General features: G+C 44.7%; 1 gene segment (V, D, J or C); it reads left to right on the top strand.

Annotated features, from left to right (window-relative positions):
- The first annotated feature begins 4,151 nt into the window (after nt 1-4,151).
- LOC107116351 overlaps nt 4,152-18,492 on the top strand; it is a 16,945-nt gene continuing 2,604 nt past the window's right edge. Inside the window, 5 exon segments of the C gene segment in view lie at nt 4,152-4,182; nt 9,354-9,662; nt 11,750-12,076; nt 13,861-14,202; nt 15,409-15,741. Coding sequence covers nt 9,422-9,662; nt 11,750-12,076; nt 13,861-14,202; nt 15,409-15,741 — 1,243 coding nt within the window.

Raw genomic sequence — 18,492 nt, 5'->3', positions numbered from 1 at the left:
CGATGGTCATTACTGGATGACCCAAATACTGGATGACCCAGAATAAGGTTGGGCAATATGTTGGAAAGTTAAATCTCTCAAAAACATGACACCCTCTCAACAAGGGAGGTATAGTTTGCAAAGATGCATATCCAGGCCATTAAGATGGATAAAACCAAAGTTATCCCATTCATCACAGGAGCTGCCATTATTGACACACACACCCCTCATTCTTGTCTCTATACATTATGAAAGATTTCTCATGCCATTAAAACACAGTTTTCTTTCCTCACAACATGGTGATGGTGAACCTGATGACAGAATAGTTGCAAAGGAAGTTGTGTAACAGTGGGAGAGCATCTAGTGTCCTGGCTCCACTGGTGGACCTCCTGATGGCACCTGGTATTTTTGCCTACTGTGTGACAGAGTGTTGGACTGGATGGGCTATTGGTCTGACTCAGCATTGGCTTCTCTTGTGTTCTTATGTTCTTCTACAGCAATATTAATTAGTCTCTTTTCCCAATTCCAGGTGAAATAGCAAAAACAACGATCTTCATATAATGACTCATCCATTGACTAAAGGACTCAGTCTCCACCATCTTTCATTTGCTTCTGGAAAAACCTTAATAAAGGACCTGCATGAGAAGACTGAGTCGCATTATCATCTTGCTTTATTTTTCACAATTCGATGTGAAATAGCAATGCATGCAATATATGGACAATGGACAGCAGGAACCAGACTCCACACTTCCAATTTATTTCATTGCTATCCTAATGAAAGACTTAACTTCTCCATTCTCTTCTAGAAGATGACTGACTGGAGGAGTTGCATTATTCACAAATTGACATCATATCCTGAAGAATCTATTTGTGCTCAAGTAGATTTCGACAATCTGTTTACGTTTTAAATCCATCCGATTTATATGGTGCAATTTTCCTTCTGTTTTGTTGATGTGTGTTTCTCTTTCTCTGTGGTGCTCATATTTTATTCTAGTTTTTGTTGTATACCTAGTTTAAAGCCATAAAGAGCATATTTCATTTTTAAAGTCAGGGGAAAATACACAGGGGATCATTCCACACGGTGCCCAGAGGACTGATTATTTTACTATGATTACATGTACACTATAATAAAGCTATATTCTTAATTAACACATGACTCCCCCTGTGAATTCTCAATATTTATTTACGTATCAAATTCATACACCTCCCTTCTTCTCTAATCAGCTTTCCTATTAAGAAAGGTTGAAGAATCTGGGACTTTTCAGTTTACAGAAGAGACGACTAAGAGGGGACATGAGAGAGGTTTATAAAATTATGCATTGGGTACAAAGAATAGACCAAGAAAAAAATTCTTCCTCTCCCAAAATACTAGAACTTGAGGGCATACAATGAATCTAATGGACAGTGGATTCAGAGCAGACAAAAAGCAATACTTCTTTACTCAATGAGTGATTAAAACGTCGAATCCACTGACAGAGGATTTAGTGATGGCCACAGGCACAGATAGCTTTAAAAAGTGGGCTCAGACGGATTCATGGAGAAGACGTCCCATCAGTGGCTACAGGTCACGTTGACTAAAGGAAACTTCCACATTCAGAGGCAGTTAACCTCTGAATATTAGCACATCAGGGGAATGCCTTGGCCTCTATGCCCTGTTGCTGGACCTCCAGAGGAACTGGTTGGCTGCTGTGTGATCCAGCAGAGCTCTTCTAAGGTTCTTAGGAGGGCTACCAAGGCAGCCAACAGATTAAATGTGTACATCGTCTTAAAACTCTTTAAAAACATTAAAACCAAACAAAAACACATCATTAAAACAATTAAAACCAAACTGAAATACACGTACAGTACAGTACAATAAAATACTCATACATATGGCAGGGAGGATGGATCACCGGGGGAACGTCAGATGAAACAAAAAAGCTTTCACCCATTGGCATAAGACGTCAACAGGAGGAGACAGATCTCTGGGGACAGAGTTCCAGCATTTTGGTGCCACAACAGTGAAGGCCCTGATATTATCATTAGTTGCACCTTTATTTATTACACAGAGAGATATTGGGATTCATTCTTTCTGCAGAAATTACCACCATATTCACACATAAACCACAAATTTCTGTAACAGCCAGGGCAATAACAAGTATGATTTACTTATGAAGAAACACTCATTACTTTATGCATCTGACAGCTGAAATCGTTCTGAGGTGGGGAGGTCCATGGAATTTTTTTCCTGTAAAACCCAGACACACAGTGGCTCGTCGTAGATTGGGGCCATCCCATGGGAGATGATGCAAGGAAGGGAGTTTAAACCTTTCCTCGTGCTAGGGAACCATTATTTGTACAACTGGGAGAAGCATCCTTATACTGATGTAGGTACTACAGTGGGGCAAGCAGCAGTTCTGTGAGGCCATTTCAGCTATTTTTACCTTTTTAATTTAACAATATAAACAATAAAAGAACAAAGAAACCTACATAACTACTGTAAATATCCATTCCCCTTCCACTCCCACTGTGTTGCTTGTTCACGTCATGAGTAAACAAGCTAAATTGTTGTAACATTGGTTGGTTGGGGTTGATTCAGTGAGGTAACCTGTAAATATCCATTCCCCTTCCACTCCCATTGTGTTGCTTGTTCACGTCATGAGTAAACTAGCTAAATTGTTGTAACATTAGTTGGCTGGGGTTGATTCAGTGAGGTAATCTCTAGATTTGTTTTACCACAGCTTGAAAGTAGGATGGGAAGCAGTATCTAGCTTAAAAATGTTTTTCTTGTACTCTTGCTAGTATCTCTAAAAAGCCTTTTTTTCATTCTCTGGCCAAACCAATCACATTGTACGTCCCTTGGTTTCCTCCGCTTAAAGCTGTTTGTGCCTGCTATGTGTTTGCTTTCAGTAGGCCACTCAGATCAGCCATGATAGCTGAATGGGACCTCCATATTCAAAGACAGTAGGCATATGAAGACCAGCTTTTCTGGGGACCAACTGCAAAATAAACTTGTTAGCATTGTGTCCTGTTTCTAAGCTTTCTGAAAGCATTTGGCTAGCCGCTCTCAGGAATAAAGGGTTGAACTGTATGGAGACAGGTAACTTTCCCAAGGTGTACAAAGTGTTCTGAGCCCCGAACACCCTTGAACTGATTAGCAATCATTTCCCTTCTGTCCATCAAAGGGGGGGGATCCACTTTTCTCTCCCCTCTGCTTGCACAGAGTTTTCCTTCAATGTAACCTGATCCTAATAGCCTGATCCTACTGATATCAAGTCTCAAGACCTGAAGCATCGAGACAGGCATCAAGTAACAGGCATCAAGTGTTTGAAAGATGTCATTAATGTTTCAGTTGTTTTATCTTGATGTTTTTATGAATGAACAAACGGATTTGTCTTACATTTGTTTAGTTCTTCCCATGGGGTCCATTTTATAACAGGAAAATGCCACAGGAGCTTAACCCCCTCTCTTAGAATCATGGCCCCAATTCAAACAGGACCCTCAACATGCCTCATTTTAAGAAAGAAAGAAAGAAAGAAAGAAAGAAAGAAAGAAAGAAAGAAAGAAAGAAAGAAAGAAAGAAAGAAAGAAAGAAAGAAAGAAAGAAAGAAAGAAAGAAAGAAAGACTAGGAGCTGCATTCACAGAAGTCCCAACATCACATCCGCTGTGAGTCCATTGCCCTGATTTAAGAACCGCAGAAGATGAGGTCTTCACTGGCTCCCAAGCCTGAGGAAGCTACTTTAGATTTCTTTCATCCCCTGGACAACAATCCCTTTAGGGCTTTTGCTTCATTTTGAGTGTCAATGGGAAGAAAAGTGACTTGTAAGTTTAATGAACAGATTTTCAACATTCTGAGAGCTGGGTCAAGCAAATCCTTGCCAACTAGGCCAGTATCATTTGGTGTCTCCAAAAACTGAATTTCTGGATTTTGAAATGAAGTCAACAAGGCAAGAAAAACAACAGGAGAAAAAAGAGGAAGTCCAGACAGGAGCAAAGTTTCCTGCCACCTTTTTTGAAGCTCAAAAATAGCCCCTCCAAAACCTCAATGTCAGTCAAACTAGTCTGAGCTTCCCGCCAACAATTTCACTTTATTTTTGTTTTCAATGCCCTTTTTTTTGAAAACATAATTAGGGGAAAACTCTGAAGGCCCCATTAGAATAGCCACAGACTGTGGGTTGGCGGCAGAGGCCAGGTTTCCTCAGTCAGCTGTAGCCTTTGGATTGGTGAGTAAAATGGGGTTTTGTTCTTAATTTCTTATACAAAGGAACGATGGAAACAAAGAGAAGGTGGTGGGGAAAGGGCTCCTGGGATGAACCCCTTCTTTAGAAAGGGAAGGGATGGTAACAGACTTGGGCCTGAGGAACAGTATTTCTATTGGTGTTCCAGTTTCTCACCCTGAATTCAGGCCTCCCAGCAGATGTTGAATCACAGGGCTGACTTGCTATCGCTTCCCTGCTGAGAGTCGTAGCTTAGAAAGGACTTTGGAGGTTTGGGGGAAGCTCAGCTCCCCAACATCCTTGCCAGTCTAGGAACTGACTAATGTAAGGCTTGGAGGAGGCAGAAGGGACCCCTAGTAGCACCTTCCCTGCACCCCAACGCTCAGCTCAGAGTCTCCCAATGGAGCAGTTCAGTAAAATGAAGCAGGAAGCCCCAAATTGAAAGTCAGATAACCTGTTTTTGCTTGTGACGGGGAGGGAGGCAAAATTAACTGCATGTATCAAATAAACTCATTGTTCATATGAGCTTCCATCACTCATTGGGCAATAGTTGTCAGCCAGTTTTTTATTTAATATATCCCATATTGAATGAATACCGATGAACACTTGTTCAGGGTTTATCTCTGACGCAGCTGCTTTTCTCTCGACCTCTCAGTTCTGACACCCCTCAGTGGAAAGCCCAGTGTAGCGGTGGGGCTTGACACTCCGCAGGGAAGCATGCGAGACCCTCAGCTGAAGATGTGATTTGGGATGGCTTGAGGGTCCCTTAGAGCAGAACCTATCCCAGCTTCCCTGACATTTTGACAAGGAATCTAGAGTGTTCAGAACTGTCGATAGGTCAGCACTGTTGATAGGTCAGGCACACAAGCCTCTCAGCCTATAGGAAAGGACCAGTGTCGGCACTGCGTGAAGCATGGCAGGTGCTGTGGACAGGGGGGTCCTGGTGGGGCCCACTGCCACTGACCCTACCACCGGCCCTTCCCTAGCTCACTACACTGTGAGTGCTTTGCCACCAAAATTCCCAGCTGCACACGCTTCCCAGCATGGATTATTGTGGCACTCAACTGAGTGCCCAGCACAGTTGGCAAAAGGTCACGCAAGGTGTGTGAGCAGTGTTCCCTCTAAGCTGAGTTAGTGTGAGCTAGCTCACAGTTTTTTAGCCTCTGGCTCACATATTTTTGTCTCAGCTCAGGAAGGATGGCTCCAGAGCAAGCTAATTTATGCAGTAGCCAAATGGCTCGCTCACAACTTTAATGCCAGTAGCTCACAAAGTAGAATTTTTGCTCACAAGACTCCACAACTTAGAGGGAACATTGTGGGTGAGCATGGGAAGTGGGAGGGCTTGCAACAATGCTCCCTCTAAGCTGAGGAGTCTTGTGAGCAAAAAAATCGACTTTGTGAGCTCCTGGCATTAAAGTTGAGAGCGAGCGATTTGGCTACTGCGTAAATTAGTTGGCTCTGGAGCCCCATCCTTCCTGAGCTGGAGTGTGTGAGCTGGAAGCTAAGAAATTGTGGTGCTAGCTCACACTAACTCAGCTTAGAGGGAACACTGCTTGCAAGTGGACATCAGAAGGATGCACAGATGGTGGGGGAGTAACATGAGTGGGTGGGAAGGGAGGCACAAGCAGGGGGGCTTGGTGGGCAGAGGAGGGAAGGGGGATTCTGGATACATTCCAGCCGCAACCCCTCCAAAACTTGGAACCAGCCCTGCTATAGGAGCTTCAGATTCCCCACAGCAGCTACTGCTGGGCAGACGGAGAAACAGGAGGAGTCTCTGTGAGGTTCTGTGCTTAGCTAGGGAAGATGAACTGCAGCGTTGGGAAAGATGGAGGAAGCAGCTGGCATCCCCTCTAGCTCCCCTGAGGCAGAACGATCAGCTGGAAGGCAGCGTTCCCTCAAAGCTGAGTTAGTGTGAGCTAGCTCACAGTTTTTTAGCCTCTGGCTCACACATTTTGTCTTCGCTCAGGGAGGATGGGGCTCCAGAGTAAACTAATCGATGCTTGATGTAGTAGCCAAATCGCTCACTCACAACTTTAATGCCAGTAACTCACAAAGCAGAATTTTTGCTCGCAAGACTCCACAGCTTAGAGGGAGCATTGATCAGGTGATGTGCAAGACCTCTGCTGGAAATTCTGGAGAGCAGCTGCCAGCCTGAGTAGACAGTGCCAAGCTTGAAGGACCGATGGTCTAAGGAAGCTTCATGTGTGTGAGCTTTAGAAGCATGCGGAGAATACTTTTCCTTGCTTCCCCGGAGCTACAGCTCAACAAGGAGAAATCTGACTCTTCTCCAGCTAAGTACTGAGCTTTCAGAGAAATTGTGGTTCCTCCCCATACCGTAGTTATTACCAGTAACAAAAGTTTAACGTGCTAGAGATCTGGACAGCTTGTGTGCTTAAGAACTCAGTTGTGGGCTACAGAGAAGCTAAGGAGGTGCCAGTGAGATTGTGGGGTCTCCCATATCCCATCTACAGGATCTGAAAACCTTCGTCACTAAGGGGACGGGGTCATACCTGAGGCTTTCGAAATGAACCATCAGACAGTGGTTTTGTGAGGGCCAATCTCTGTCCTCGGTAACTGCGACATCAAACCCAAGTATTCATAGAAAATGTTCTTAAACTGTTTCAGAACCATTTAAGTTGAATGGGAAGAGCTATTTTTTGTGGTTTATTCAAAAACTAACAATTTCATGTTCAATTACATTTACCTACTCACAACGAAGACCTTCCTTAGAGATAACACGCCCCCTTTAAGCGCCCTGTGATTCTCCCAGTCATATTGGCTAAATGGAGTGGGGAGGGGGTGTTCTCCAGGAAAACGTCTGCATAATAAGGGCGAGTAGAACTGAAAATTCATTCTTTGGTCAGGGAGATTCTTGGAAGAGCAGAGCTGGGCGGGTCAGGTGGGTGGAATACGGCACAAGATCTCTTCAATGAGGCAGGTACTACATGCTAACAGTTGTGTTTCAACCAAAACTGTTCATATTCTTCTTTTTAAAATGCTGGGGGTTTTTGAGAAAAGGGGGCATTGATCCCCACTGATCCCATCCAGGTTACAGCCATGCCAACTTCCCACAACTCTGCAGATCTTGGAAGGGCTCAAGGAACAACTGAGGTCTCTTTCCCATCTTCCCTAAAACGCATCATTCAGCTGGCCAAATCTCAACTTACCAGCTTCAAGTGGGAACCGAAAATAAGGTCCATTAACTTTGGAGTAATTTTAAGCAGGGCTATTTTGGGGCAGGAACGCACAGGAATGGAGTTCCGGCTGGCTCCCAAGTTGGTCACACCCAGCAGGAGCTCATTAGCATAATGGGCCACACCCAACAGCAGGAACTCATTAGGATTGGCTACATTAGGGGTGTGTGGCCTAACATGCAAAGGAGTCCCTGCTACAAAAAAAGGCCCTGGGTTTTGACCACAAACAAGGTAAGCAGAATAAGAAGCAAAAGGTGGGTGTGGCTGGATGACCACACTTCTGGTAACACGGGGGTGTGGCCAAATATGCTAATGAGCTGTGATGTTGTGGGTGTGGCCTAATATGCTAATGAGTTCCTGCTGTTGGGTATGGCCTATTATGCTAATGAGTTCCTGCTGGGCTTTTTCTACAAAAAAAGCCCTGATTTTAAGGAAGGGTTTACAGGGAAGGTCTGGCTTTCCCTGAGCCTTGCGGAAACCCAGTATTCAGCAGGGAGAGGGAGAACAGAGTGCAACACTGAGTTGAGCCCAGGCTTCAGAAGGGTTCCGGGTTCCATGGCAAGGAACTGGACTTCCCTGAATCTTAGTGAAGCTCAGCGGGGACACTTGGAATCCTTGGGGAGCAACTCGGAATTGCTGCAGCCTCATGAACTGCAGCTTAGGGGCATACAACTACGGTATAACCTCCTCCTCAGAGTTATTCAGTGCAGCCTTCCCTGACCTTTGACCCTGTTTCCCCCCAAAAAATTCAAATCTCTTTCCTTTTCTTAGTTCAATATTACTTCTAAAGGGCCAGCTGGAAAAACAGTTCTCTGCTGCTCCTCTCTGGGGCCTCGCATTCAGTAGTGACCTTCACGACTCCCAGGGAAGAAGCGAGATCTTTCCAGCCCCCAGGTTCTCGACCAGTGATGCTGTGTGCCTCATGGCACACTGTTGGCTTTAGGAAAGTTAGTGGAACTTACTGGCCACCACCTTTGAGAGCACTTTCCTCCTGATATGGGCTAGACTGGAACACTGGTATAATGCTTCCGAATTTGGAGATGGCTTCTGGCCAAGCTGACCTCTGGAAAACTGACATAAAAACACACCAAGAACTAAAATATCAGACAGTCTCATAAGAACATAAGAGAAGCCAATGTTGGATCAGGCCACTGGCCCATCTAGTCCAACACTCTGTCATACAGTGGCCAAAAATACCCAGGTGCCATCAGGAGGTCCACCAGTGGGGCCAGGACACCAGAACATAAGAACATAAGAGAAGCCAATGTTGGATCAGGCCAATGGCCCATCTAGTCCAACACTCTGTTACACAGTGGCCAAAAATACCAGGTGCCATCAGGAGGTCCACCAGTGGGGCCAGGACACTAGAAGCCCTCCCACTGTTGCCCCCACCCCAAGCACCAAGAATACAGAGCATCCCTTGCCCCAGACCGAGAGTTCCTATCTATACCTTGTGGCTAATGGCCACTGATGGACATCTGCTCCACATGCTTATCTCATTCCCTCTTGACCATAAGCTTATCTAATTCCCTCTTGATGCTTATCTAGTTCCCTCATCTGATCAGTTGACAGCAGAATTCATTTAACTCGTCTTTTTAAAAAAAACATACAGTAGACACTGGCCCTTTGTAGGGGAACCATTCCCAGGATCACTTGCTAATGGCAAAATCTGCAAATACTAGGAGGCAGGATTCTACTGCCGCCCAGTAGCAAAACAAACAAATTTGCTACATTTTTAAACAATTAATATGATGTCAGTGTGGTGGGAGTAAATATGGGCTGGAGAGCACATTATATGATTTGACCATGAACCATGGATAAGTGATAATATGAATAATGAATCCATGAATGGCAAACAACTCCTGTATGTTTATAAAGCTGAATTTTGATGTTGAATAATTTTGGTTCACTTTCTTTTGGATATTCACCTCACAACTTCCCAAAAAACCTCTCCATAATTACTTTTATTTTCTTCTCCCACAGCTACTCAAAGCGGTCCTTCTCTTTTCCCCCTTGTTATACCCTCTGCAAGCATCCCAAGCGACGGACTCATGACCATCGGGTGCCTCGCCAAGGACGTCCTACCTGCCTTGGTCAGTTTCAGCTGGAATGATTACAACAACATCAGTATCAATGCAGAGTATGTTACACAATACCCCACTATTGGCAATTCTTCTGGGCCATACTCTTCGGTCTCCCAGGTGACGGTCTCTGCCCATGACTGGCGGAATTTTCAACCGTTCTTCTGCAAAGCTGAACACGTCGATGGAGAAGCGCAAGTCATTCGTCATAGTAAGTGAACATATTTAGTTTCTTTTGATCGACAGATAACATCCCCCAGTGAACGACGACACAACAGCTTCCTCTGAGAATTACTGCTTACATGCCATCCAACCAGAGGTCATTTTGGGGGGGATCACGGGGGATCTTAGTTCCCCCGGGTGAGGCACGGGGGTCGGGGCACATGACGAAGCCCCGCCCCCTGCTTCCGGCCACCCCACTTCCAGCCCTCATTCAGCCAAGAGGAGACAGGAGAAGAGGGGGGGTAAGTTTGAGCTGCAAGGCCGGCGGCAGCGGCCGGGACCGTTGGGGGCGGGGTGTGTGGCCTTATGACACACATCCGGTGATGTCAGGGGGTGTGGCCTTATGACACACTTCCAATGATGTCAGGGGGTGTGGCATATGCTAATGAGTTATGCTAATGAGTTCCCCTAGCTCTTTTTCTACGAAACGACCCCTGCATCCAACTATATGAAAACAAGCTAGTGACTAAACTGCTACATGACTCTCTGTTCTTAAGACAACGGACAGTTACAAGTTCAGCTCATTCCTAAGGTTTTTCGACACGATTAATTTATGAAAAAGACATAACTGAGACAAATATGAAATTTGACGTGCTAAAAAACCTTCACCTTCTGCATTGAAATTCTTGTCCCCTGTTTGGGTAAATGGAGTTGTGGTTACCCTAGGAAAGGAACATGGCTATTTTCAGGTGTGATCATTGTTTGGTGGACAGAGAACATTCTTGGCAAGCAGAATGGCCCAGGTTATGCCCTTGGCATCTCCAGTTAAAGAGTTTCCAGTTAAGTGTAGAGAAGGACCTTTCTCAGCTTGAGAGCACAGAGAGCTATTACCAGACAGAGTACACCACACAACTAGATGGACCAGTGGGTGATAGAAGGTATCTGCATCTATTCATATTCCCTGCACACTCTCAGTAGCACTTTCTCCTGTATTATTCTTTCTTTTGTTCTTTTACTGGGATCTAGGGGCAGCCCCGGCACTAATGAACCTTCACAAGGGATCACACTCACGAATGCCGAAATCTAGTTAGTTTTATACAGGCAGCTTTCTCAATAGCCTGGATTGTATTAAAAGGGCTATAGCATCGAAATCACAGGAGGTCATAGCCCCTCTGTATACTGCCTTGGTCAGGCCGCACCTGGAGTACTGTGTGCAGTTCTGGAGGCCTCACTTCAAAAAGGATGTGGACAGAATTGAGAGGGTGCAGAAGAGAGCGACGACGATGATCAGGGGTCTGAAGACTGAGCCCTACGAGGAAAGGCTAAGGGCCCTGGGACTGTTGAGTTTGGAGAAGAGGAGATTGAGGGGGGACATGATTGCTCTTTAAATATTTGAAAGGCTGTCATTTGGAGGAGGGCAAGGAGCTGTTCCAGTTGGCAGCAGAGGAGAGGACCAGTGTTCCCACTAAGCTGAGTTACTGTGAGCTAGCTCACAGTTTTTTAGCCTCCGGCTCACACATTTTTGTCTTGGCTCAGGGAGGAGAGCTCCAGAGCAAAGCAATTTATGCAGTAGCCAAATGGCTCGCTCACAGCTTTAATGCCAGGAGCTCACAAAGTAGAATTTTTGCTCACAAGACTCCGCAGCTTAGAGGGAGCATTGGAGAGGACCTGAAGCAACGGGTTTCAATTACATGCAGAAAGGTATCGGTTGGATATTCGGAAAAACTTTTTCACGGTCAGAGTGGTTCAAAGGTGGAATCAGCTGGCTAGAGAGGTGGTGAGCTCCCCTTCACTGACAGCTTTCAAGAAGAGGCTGGACAGACACTTGTCAGGGATGCTCTAGGCTGATCCTGCATTGAGCCGGGGGTTGGACTAGATGGTCTGTATGGCCCCTTCCAACTCTATGACTCTATAGCTCTGGATCTGTAAATCTCTGCACATACATATAAGTTTCAGTACAGCAGCTAGATTCAAGGCCCGTAGCACCTTAGAGACCAAAAATATTGGGGGGGGTATAAGTTTTCGAGAGTCAAAGCTCTCTTCATCAGGTACCACATACCTATGTCACCTGCTGTATTTAGATTGTTCAGAGTACTGGATCCACCTGCAATGAACTTTTCCCCTTTCTTCCTCAAGCCTCATGCACTGAGCCTGAAATGATCATCCGTGCGCCCCGCCTAGAAGATTTCGAGAACTCTGGTCCAAATGCCACCATCGTCTGCATGGCTGCCAATTTGCACACTAAAAGCATCACAGTTCAGTGGCTGAAGGATGGACGTGTGCTCGACGGGGGCGTCGCCAACACTGGACCAGTCGCAGTGGGTCCTAGCGGCTACAGCATCATCAGTGAGCTCGCAGTCGACAGGAGGGACTGGATCTCTGACAAGAGATTCTCCTGCGAAGTGCACAACGAGAACTTCACCAGCATCAAGAATATCAGCAAGTCCCTTGTCTGTGATATGGGTAAGTTGAAATGTTCCAGCCCACCCGATTACATCTCAACTCCACAGTCCCTGCCAAATGTGTTGAAAGCAGGTCTTCAGTAAAAACAGTTCAAATGTTTACCTCCTGAGCAGGGCTAGTTTTGGGCAGGAACACACAGGAACAGAGTTCCGGCTGGCTCCTGAGTTGGCCACGCCCAGCAGGAACTCATTAGCATAATAGGCCACACCCAACAGCAGAAACTCATTAGGATTGGCTACATTAGGGGTGTGTGGCCTAACATGCAAAGAAGTTCCTGCTACAAAAAAAGCTCTAGGTTTTGACAACAAACAAGGTAAACAGAATAAGAAGCAAAAGGTTGGTGTGGCTGGATGACCACACTTCTGGTAACATGTGGGTGCGGCCTAATATGCTAATGAGTTGTGCTGTCAGGGGTATGGCCCAATATGCTAATGAGTTTCTGCTATCGGGTGTGGCCTATTATGCTAATGAGTTCCTGCTGGGCTTTTTCTACAAAAAAACCCCTGCTCCTGAGAATAACTGGTGGTTAAAATTGATATTTGAGTGATAGTCTAGTTTTTAAAATGTGACGTGTTGCGCTTTAGTTTGAAATAACATTTTGAAGGGGCGAAGGCTCTGAAAGAGCACAACAAAAGGATCCGGAGACGCTGAAGTCTCACCACACACTGAAAGCTCACAGAAGAGCAACCCAGGGTGTGGTCTCAAACCAGATGCAGCAGCTGCCTAGCTGAAGCTTTGTTAGGGACAACCAATTTTCTCCTGTTCCGTGAGTTTGCTGTCTTCTGTGTTACACCAATTTAATTGGGACAAGTTCTTAAATGAATTTTGAAAGTGGAACGTGTGCAGCTTGCTTGAGATTTCATGCCTTCCAATTGTTCCTGAGTGCTAGATGAAGGTTCATATCCCCATTTTGCAATGGAAGCTTGCTAGATAGCCTTGGGCCAATCACATGCTCAGTTTCACAGGGTTCTTGTGAAAATAACATGGAGAAGGAGGGGGTGTTGTAAGTCAATTTGGGAGAACAGTGGGATATGAAATGAAATACATTAAGTGAATAAGAAACTCAATGTATCCTGTCTTGAGATCCATAGATGAAAGGTGCTACACAAAATAATCATTGCCATTATCACTGAGAGCACAAATAATCTGAAAGGTTTTTCCAGTTCTACTGCTGAATGATCAAATGACATCATTCTCCCTGCTCCATGGAGACCACTTTACTTCAGCCTTACATTTAAAAATGGCTATCTATTAGCATATTCCAGGATACTAGATGGACTACTTGCATGGAAAGTCTTTTCATCCATGTTCTGCTACCCATCTGTTCTCTCATCTACTCATGAACCCAGGACCAATTTTAACATTAATTTTAGAGCCAGAATGAAGTTGTGTAAATGCTGTTAGTCATTGTTGTTGTTGTTGTTGTTGTTCAGTCGCACAGCTGAGTCTGACTCTTTGCAACCCCATAGAGCACCAATTATTTTGCTCTAATGAGTTATGGAGGTGCAAAATGGCAGAAGACACCAACAGAGGGAACATGTAATAGGTCCATATTATTATTTAAAATATACACACAAAAACACATGTTGAGTTAAAGCAAGAGGTAGAGGAAAACTTACTGAAAAGACTACTACGGTTATCAAAAAAAACCAGGCCAATGAAGCATGTAGATTATTTGAAGCAGATGCAAAATATGAAGCAAAAGCAGGATGTGAGGTACCTAGGAGAGCTGTGTTCTGATTTATTGAGACACTGAATATTGTTTCCTCTTCATTGCTTTGCAGGTCCTTGTTCAGATGTGCAAGTCCGCGTGGAGACCATCCCACCATCCTTTACTGATATTTTCATGACCAAGTCAGCCAAGCTGACCTGCAGAATCTCCAACATGCCCTATGATCAGGAACTTAAAGAACTGAGCGTCACCTGGACACGAGAACGTGACAACACACAGCTGGAGACCGTAATTGGGGAGTCTATCGCACAAGAAGACAATGAATTCATATTTGTAGACGCAACAGCAACTGTGTGCCCAGAAGAATGGGACAGTGGGGACACCTTTAAGTGCAAAGTTACTATTCCCTCCCTTCTTCCCACAGCTGAAACAAGAACCCTGCAGAAGCTTCAAGGTAGGTACCTCTTTGACATTACTAAAAAAAAAATGTTGCATGGCACTGTGTACTAGCTTCATCAGGTCTCTCAGCTTGGCATACTCTGAAGTGGGCAGAATGGTTCCAAAATGCCCACTGAAGCATCATTTATTTACTTCAAAAGATTTCTACCTTCAAATGCCTTCTAGGAAGCTCACAACAACTGCAGGTGTTGAGAACTAAAACAATACATACAATTTCACACAAAATAAAAGTAAAAATCAGAACTAAGCTCCAGGAAGAAACAGCAGCAGAACAAACCAGTCATCAAATTAGAAGAAGAAGAAGAAGAAGAAGAAGAAGAAGAAGAAGAAGAAGAAGAAGAAGAAGAAGAAGAAGAAGAAGAAAAAGAAAAAGAGATTGGATTTATACCCCGCCCTTCACTACACAAAGGAGTCTCAGAGTGGCTTACAAACTCCACCCTCCAAACCATCCGTGTTCTCCCAGGGGAACTGATCTCTGTTGTCTGGAGGTGAGCTGTAACTCCAGGGGATCGCCAGGTCCCACCTGGAGGCTAGCATCCCTAATCAGCCAGGAACTGTGCAGTCTTCAAGATGATTGGCTGTCTTGGACAGGCATCAAATTATTGAGCCCCCGCTCATACTCTTTCTCACTCTCACTCATGCATACACACACCAATGAAGATAGTTCCAGAGGGTAGCCCCTCTGCAGTAGAAGACCTAGATCTGAGTCCAGTAGCACCCCAGAGAACAACAAGATCTTCATGGTATGAGGTTTCAAGGATCAAAGCTGACAAAGGGAGCTTTGGTTGATTTGCCAAGCCATAATATGAAATTTACCAATCAGAGGGGCTTCACTGTGCTACCTTATGTCCTACAGCCATTCTCCAAACACGCTAATGATCAGAGCTTTACTGAGGTCTAGTGATTGGTAAGAATTCTGTCAAAAATCAGGCATAAGGCATTTGTTACTCTTCACCTTCCTCTCCCCCTCCCTCCGCTTTTGTTGCTTTCTAGCATCCAGATGGTGTTCCTGGTACTCCTTCTGTCTATGGCATCAGTGGCATCAGGTTCAGTGGGTCTCTCGGCCCGGCACGCTCCAGAATAGCCAGAAGGGTTATAAAATGCCCACTGAATCGTGACAAATTTCCCTTATGTAAAACTACATTAAAACTCTAGTTTAGGCCATTCCACTGATTAATCCATTTTTCTTTTCGCCATCCAGGTGGGACTCCCCACGCACCTGCTGTCTATGTCCTCCCCCCACCCTCAGAACAACTGACTTTACAGGAGACGGCCACCCTCACTTGCCTGATGAAAGGTTTCTACCCCAATGAATTCTTTGTGAAGTGGCTCCGGAATGATGAGCCTGTGGGAGACTCAGAGTACTTCATCAGCCAACCCATACAGGAATCCAAGACCCCCGAGCGGTACTTCACCTATAGCACGTTGAATGTCAAAGAGCAGGACTGGAGTTATGGAGTCATTTACACTTGCGTGGTGGGACACGAGGCGCTTCCCCTTCAGACAACCCAGAAGACCATAGACAAGAATACGGGTAAACCCACCCTTGTCAACGTCTCCCTAGTGCTCTCCGAAGCCACCAACACTTGCTACTAACCATCGTCGCCATGTCTGCTGATTACCCCTCTGTTTCCACCAGCATCCTTCTCTTATTGTCTTTCCTAATTATTAGATCTTTATTATTAGATTGAAAGGATGGGTAATCATCTGAAAAAAAAGATGTCTTAAACGTTAAGTCATTGGTTGGCTTCATCTTTTTGGAGAAGAATAACAGTTTGCAATAAACTATGTTTTTCAAGCCAGAAGGAGAAGAACTGGATTTCTGTGAGGCTTGATATTATTTTCAGTTAAAGAGGCATGGAATGAGTCTCACCCAACTCTGCTGGAAATTGGAGGGAAATAAAGCTCCTTTGCAAATCTTGCCAATATCAGGTTCTTAGAACATGCTTTTGTTTCTTTATCTTTCTAAGGCTTGTATAAACCACACTTTTAACTAGTGGTTCATAAGACGACCTACAAATCCCCATCCAAAACCATTATTTGTATGAAAACAATTTAAAAACATGCTAGACTGAAGACTAAAACTTCAAAGAAACAAACCCTAATGACACTGTTAACAAGTGGCAGAAGCATGGATCATTAAATGATGAAAGCATCCACCATAAAATCAATTATTTGATTTTAATAGCCACGGGAAGGTTAAAGGTCTTAGAGGCATACCACAAAACCACACAGCAATCAAGAGCCAGGATAGAGAAATTCTCAGAAGGTATAAACAGCAGCCTCAGGAAACAACCTCAGTTTCTGGCCATTTGCAGGAGCTCTGTGGTAGCCCAACATAACAGTGGCCCCGGTCACATGGAGCATTAGGCAGGCTAGAGAGACGGAAGATAGGCGAGTTTTCCAGGTGCGATCTCACCACCACATCTGGGAAGCGTAGAGCTCCCGTGGCTCACCCGAGGCTTCACTCCGAAGATGTGCTGTAAAAAACTAGTACCTCCGAGGTACTAGTTTCCGGAAACCGCGGGGCAAGGGCAGGCGTCAGATCACGTTTCCAATGTTAGCTCGTGGCATCCAGTGCCCGCCCATGTCCCGTCATGAAAACTTTTTTTTTTGTTAAGTCTCCACGGGTGCGCACAAGCACCCAACAGCGTATGCGAACACTTGGGTTAAAAAAAACATCACAACCCCCGCGGCACCGCTTCTTTGCCGCGTCGCAGGAGTGAGGTATGATCGGCACCTCCCCCCAACCACAGGATGTCGGCGGGACATCGGGCAGGATGTTTGATCCGGCTGCCGCGCGGTAGTTCGCTCCGGGGCAAACAGCCACGCCTCCCCCCTGCGATATCCGGGTCGTGTGACCAGGGCCAGTATACATCTTTACACTGCACCTATAGCCCTTCTGTTCCCCCCTAATCTTTTCTTACTTGTCCTTGGACATTTCCCTTCCACCACTTCATCCCCCACTTCATCATATTCAACATACACATCATAACAATTATTGACTTACTGTTCTGAATGGTAGTAATTCCTGCTTCAGGGATGAACCTTCTGATCTTTTTTCTACTGGATTTTTGGGGCCCACCATTGTGAAATAATTTACAGTCATCCAAGAGCAGCTGGATGTTGGACTGTCCCATAGCATTCTAAGGAATCAATCTGAAGACGCAGGGACCTGGATAGTGAAAGATCCTTCCTTACACCTCTTTTAAAGGCTATGTGTAAAAGGAGCTCTGTCTTTCATTTGGTATTAATACATGACTACGTGTACCATCATTATGTCTTTTACATGTCGCAATGGCCAATGTGTCTAAGGAGAGCAATTTATTTTTCACATCCACACAGTGGACCACACAAAAAAAAATTATGGCTATATAGTTCATGCACAATAATACAGCTCTTCAGTTCAGATATACCCCTTTAAAAAAAGTGATGTATCTTGTCCTTATCGTTGTTTCCCAGTTAAAAAGAAGAAGATACTGACAAAACACGCAGGCAACATAACAAAGTAGCTCTTCTATGAAAACCAGGAGCCTTCATTGGCTAACCCCCAAGCAAACTGGCATTTGCCAAGTAACAACTGAACAATGTTCTAATGATAATGATACCATCTAATTTATCTTCCCTACAACACTGGTTGACATGTTTGTAGTTGCTTTGTAAACTCTCATGACAAGGAGGAAAGAAACCTCTCTCAGTACACTCTTTCTAACCTAGATCTTGCATAAAAGATATTCAGAAATCACATAGTCCAACAAGAAAATCCATAATGATAACATGCAGGTCGCGATCTAACCATTAACTAAAGAACAGTGACTCTTCGATGCACTACGACAACCCAAATATACAACATTGTCATTTAATGCCCCGTACCTATTGCTGTGTTTATTGCCTTATTTAAATGGCACCTTTCCCACCTTCCAGTCTGACTCAAGAAAAGCTCATGGAAAAACCTGACATGCAAGTAACAGACAATTAAAATTTTAAAAGATAAAAATTTGCAGCCATCTAACTCCCCCACCAAAAAATATATATATCCTTGTTAAATTTAATGCAAAATGTACACCTAACAAGAATGAAGAAGAAGAAGAGATTGGATTTATACCTCGTCCTCAGGCAAGTCTCAGAGTAGCTTACAAACTCCTTTCCCTTCCCCTCCTCACAACAAACACCCTGTGAAGTAGGTGGGGCTGAGAGAGCTCTTGACAGAAACGGCTCTTTTTCAAGAACACCTCTGACAGCACTATGGCTTGCCTAAGGTCATCCAGCAGCTGTGAGTGGAGAA

This window comes from Gekko japonicus, unplaced genomic scaffold, assembly GCF_001447785.1.
Source record: "Gekko japonicus isolate JY-2015 unplaced genomic scaffold, Gekko_japonicus_V1.1 scaffold3498, whole genome shotgun sequence".
NCBI classification, from domain to species: domain Eukaryota; kingdom Metazoa; phylum Chordata; class Lepidosauria; order Squamata; family Gekkonidae; genus Gekko; species Gekko japonicus.
This window is presented reverse-complemented; position numbering and strand designations above follow the sequence as displayed.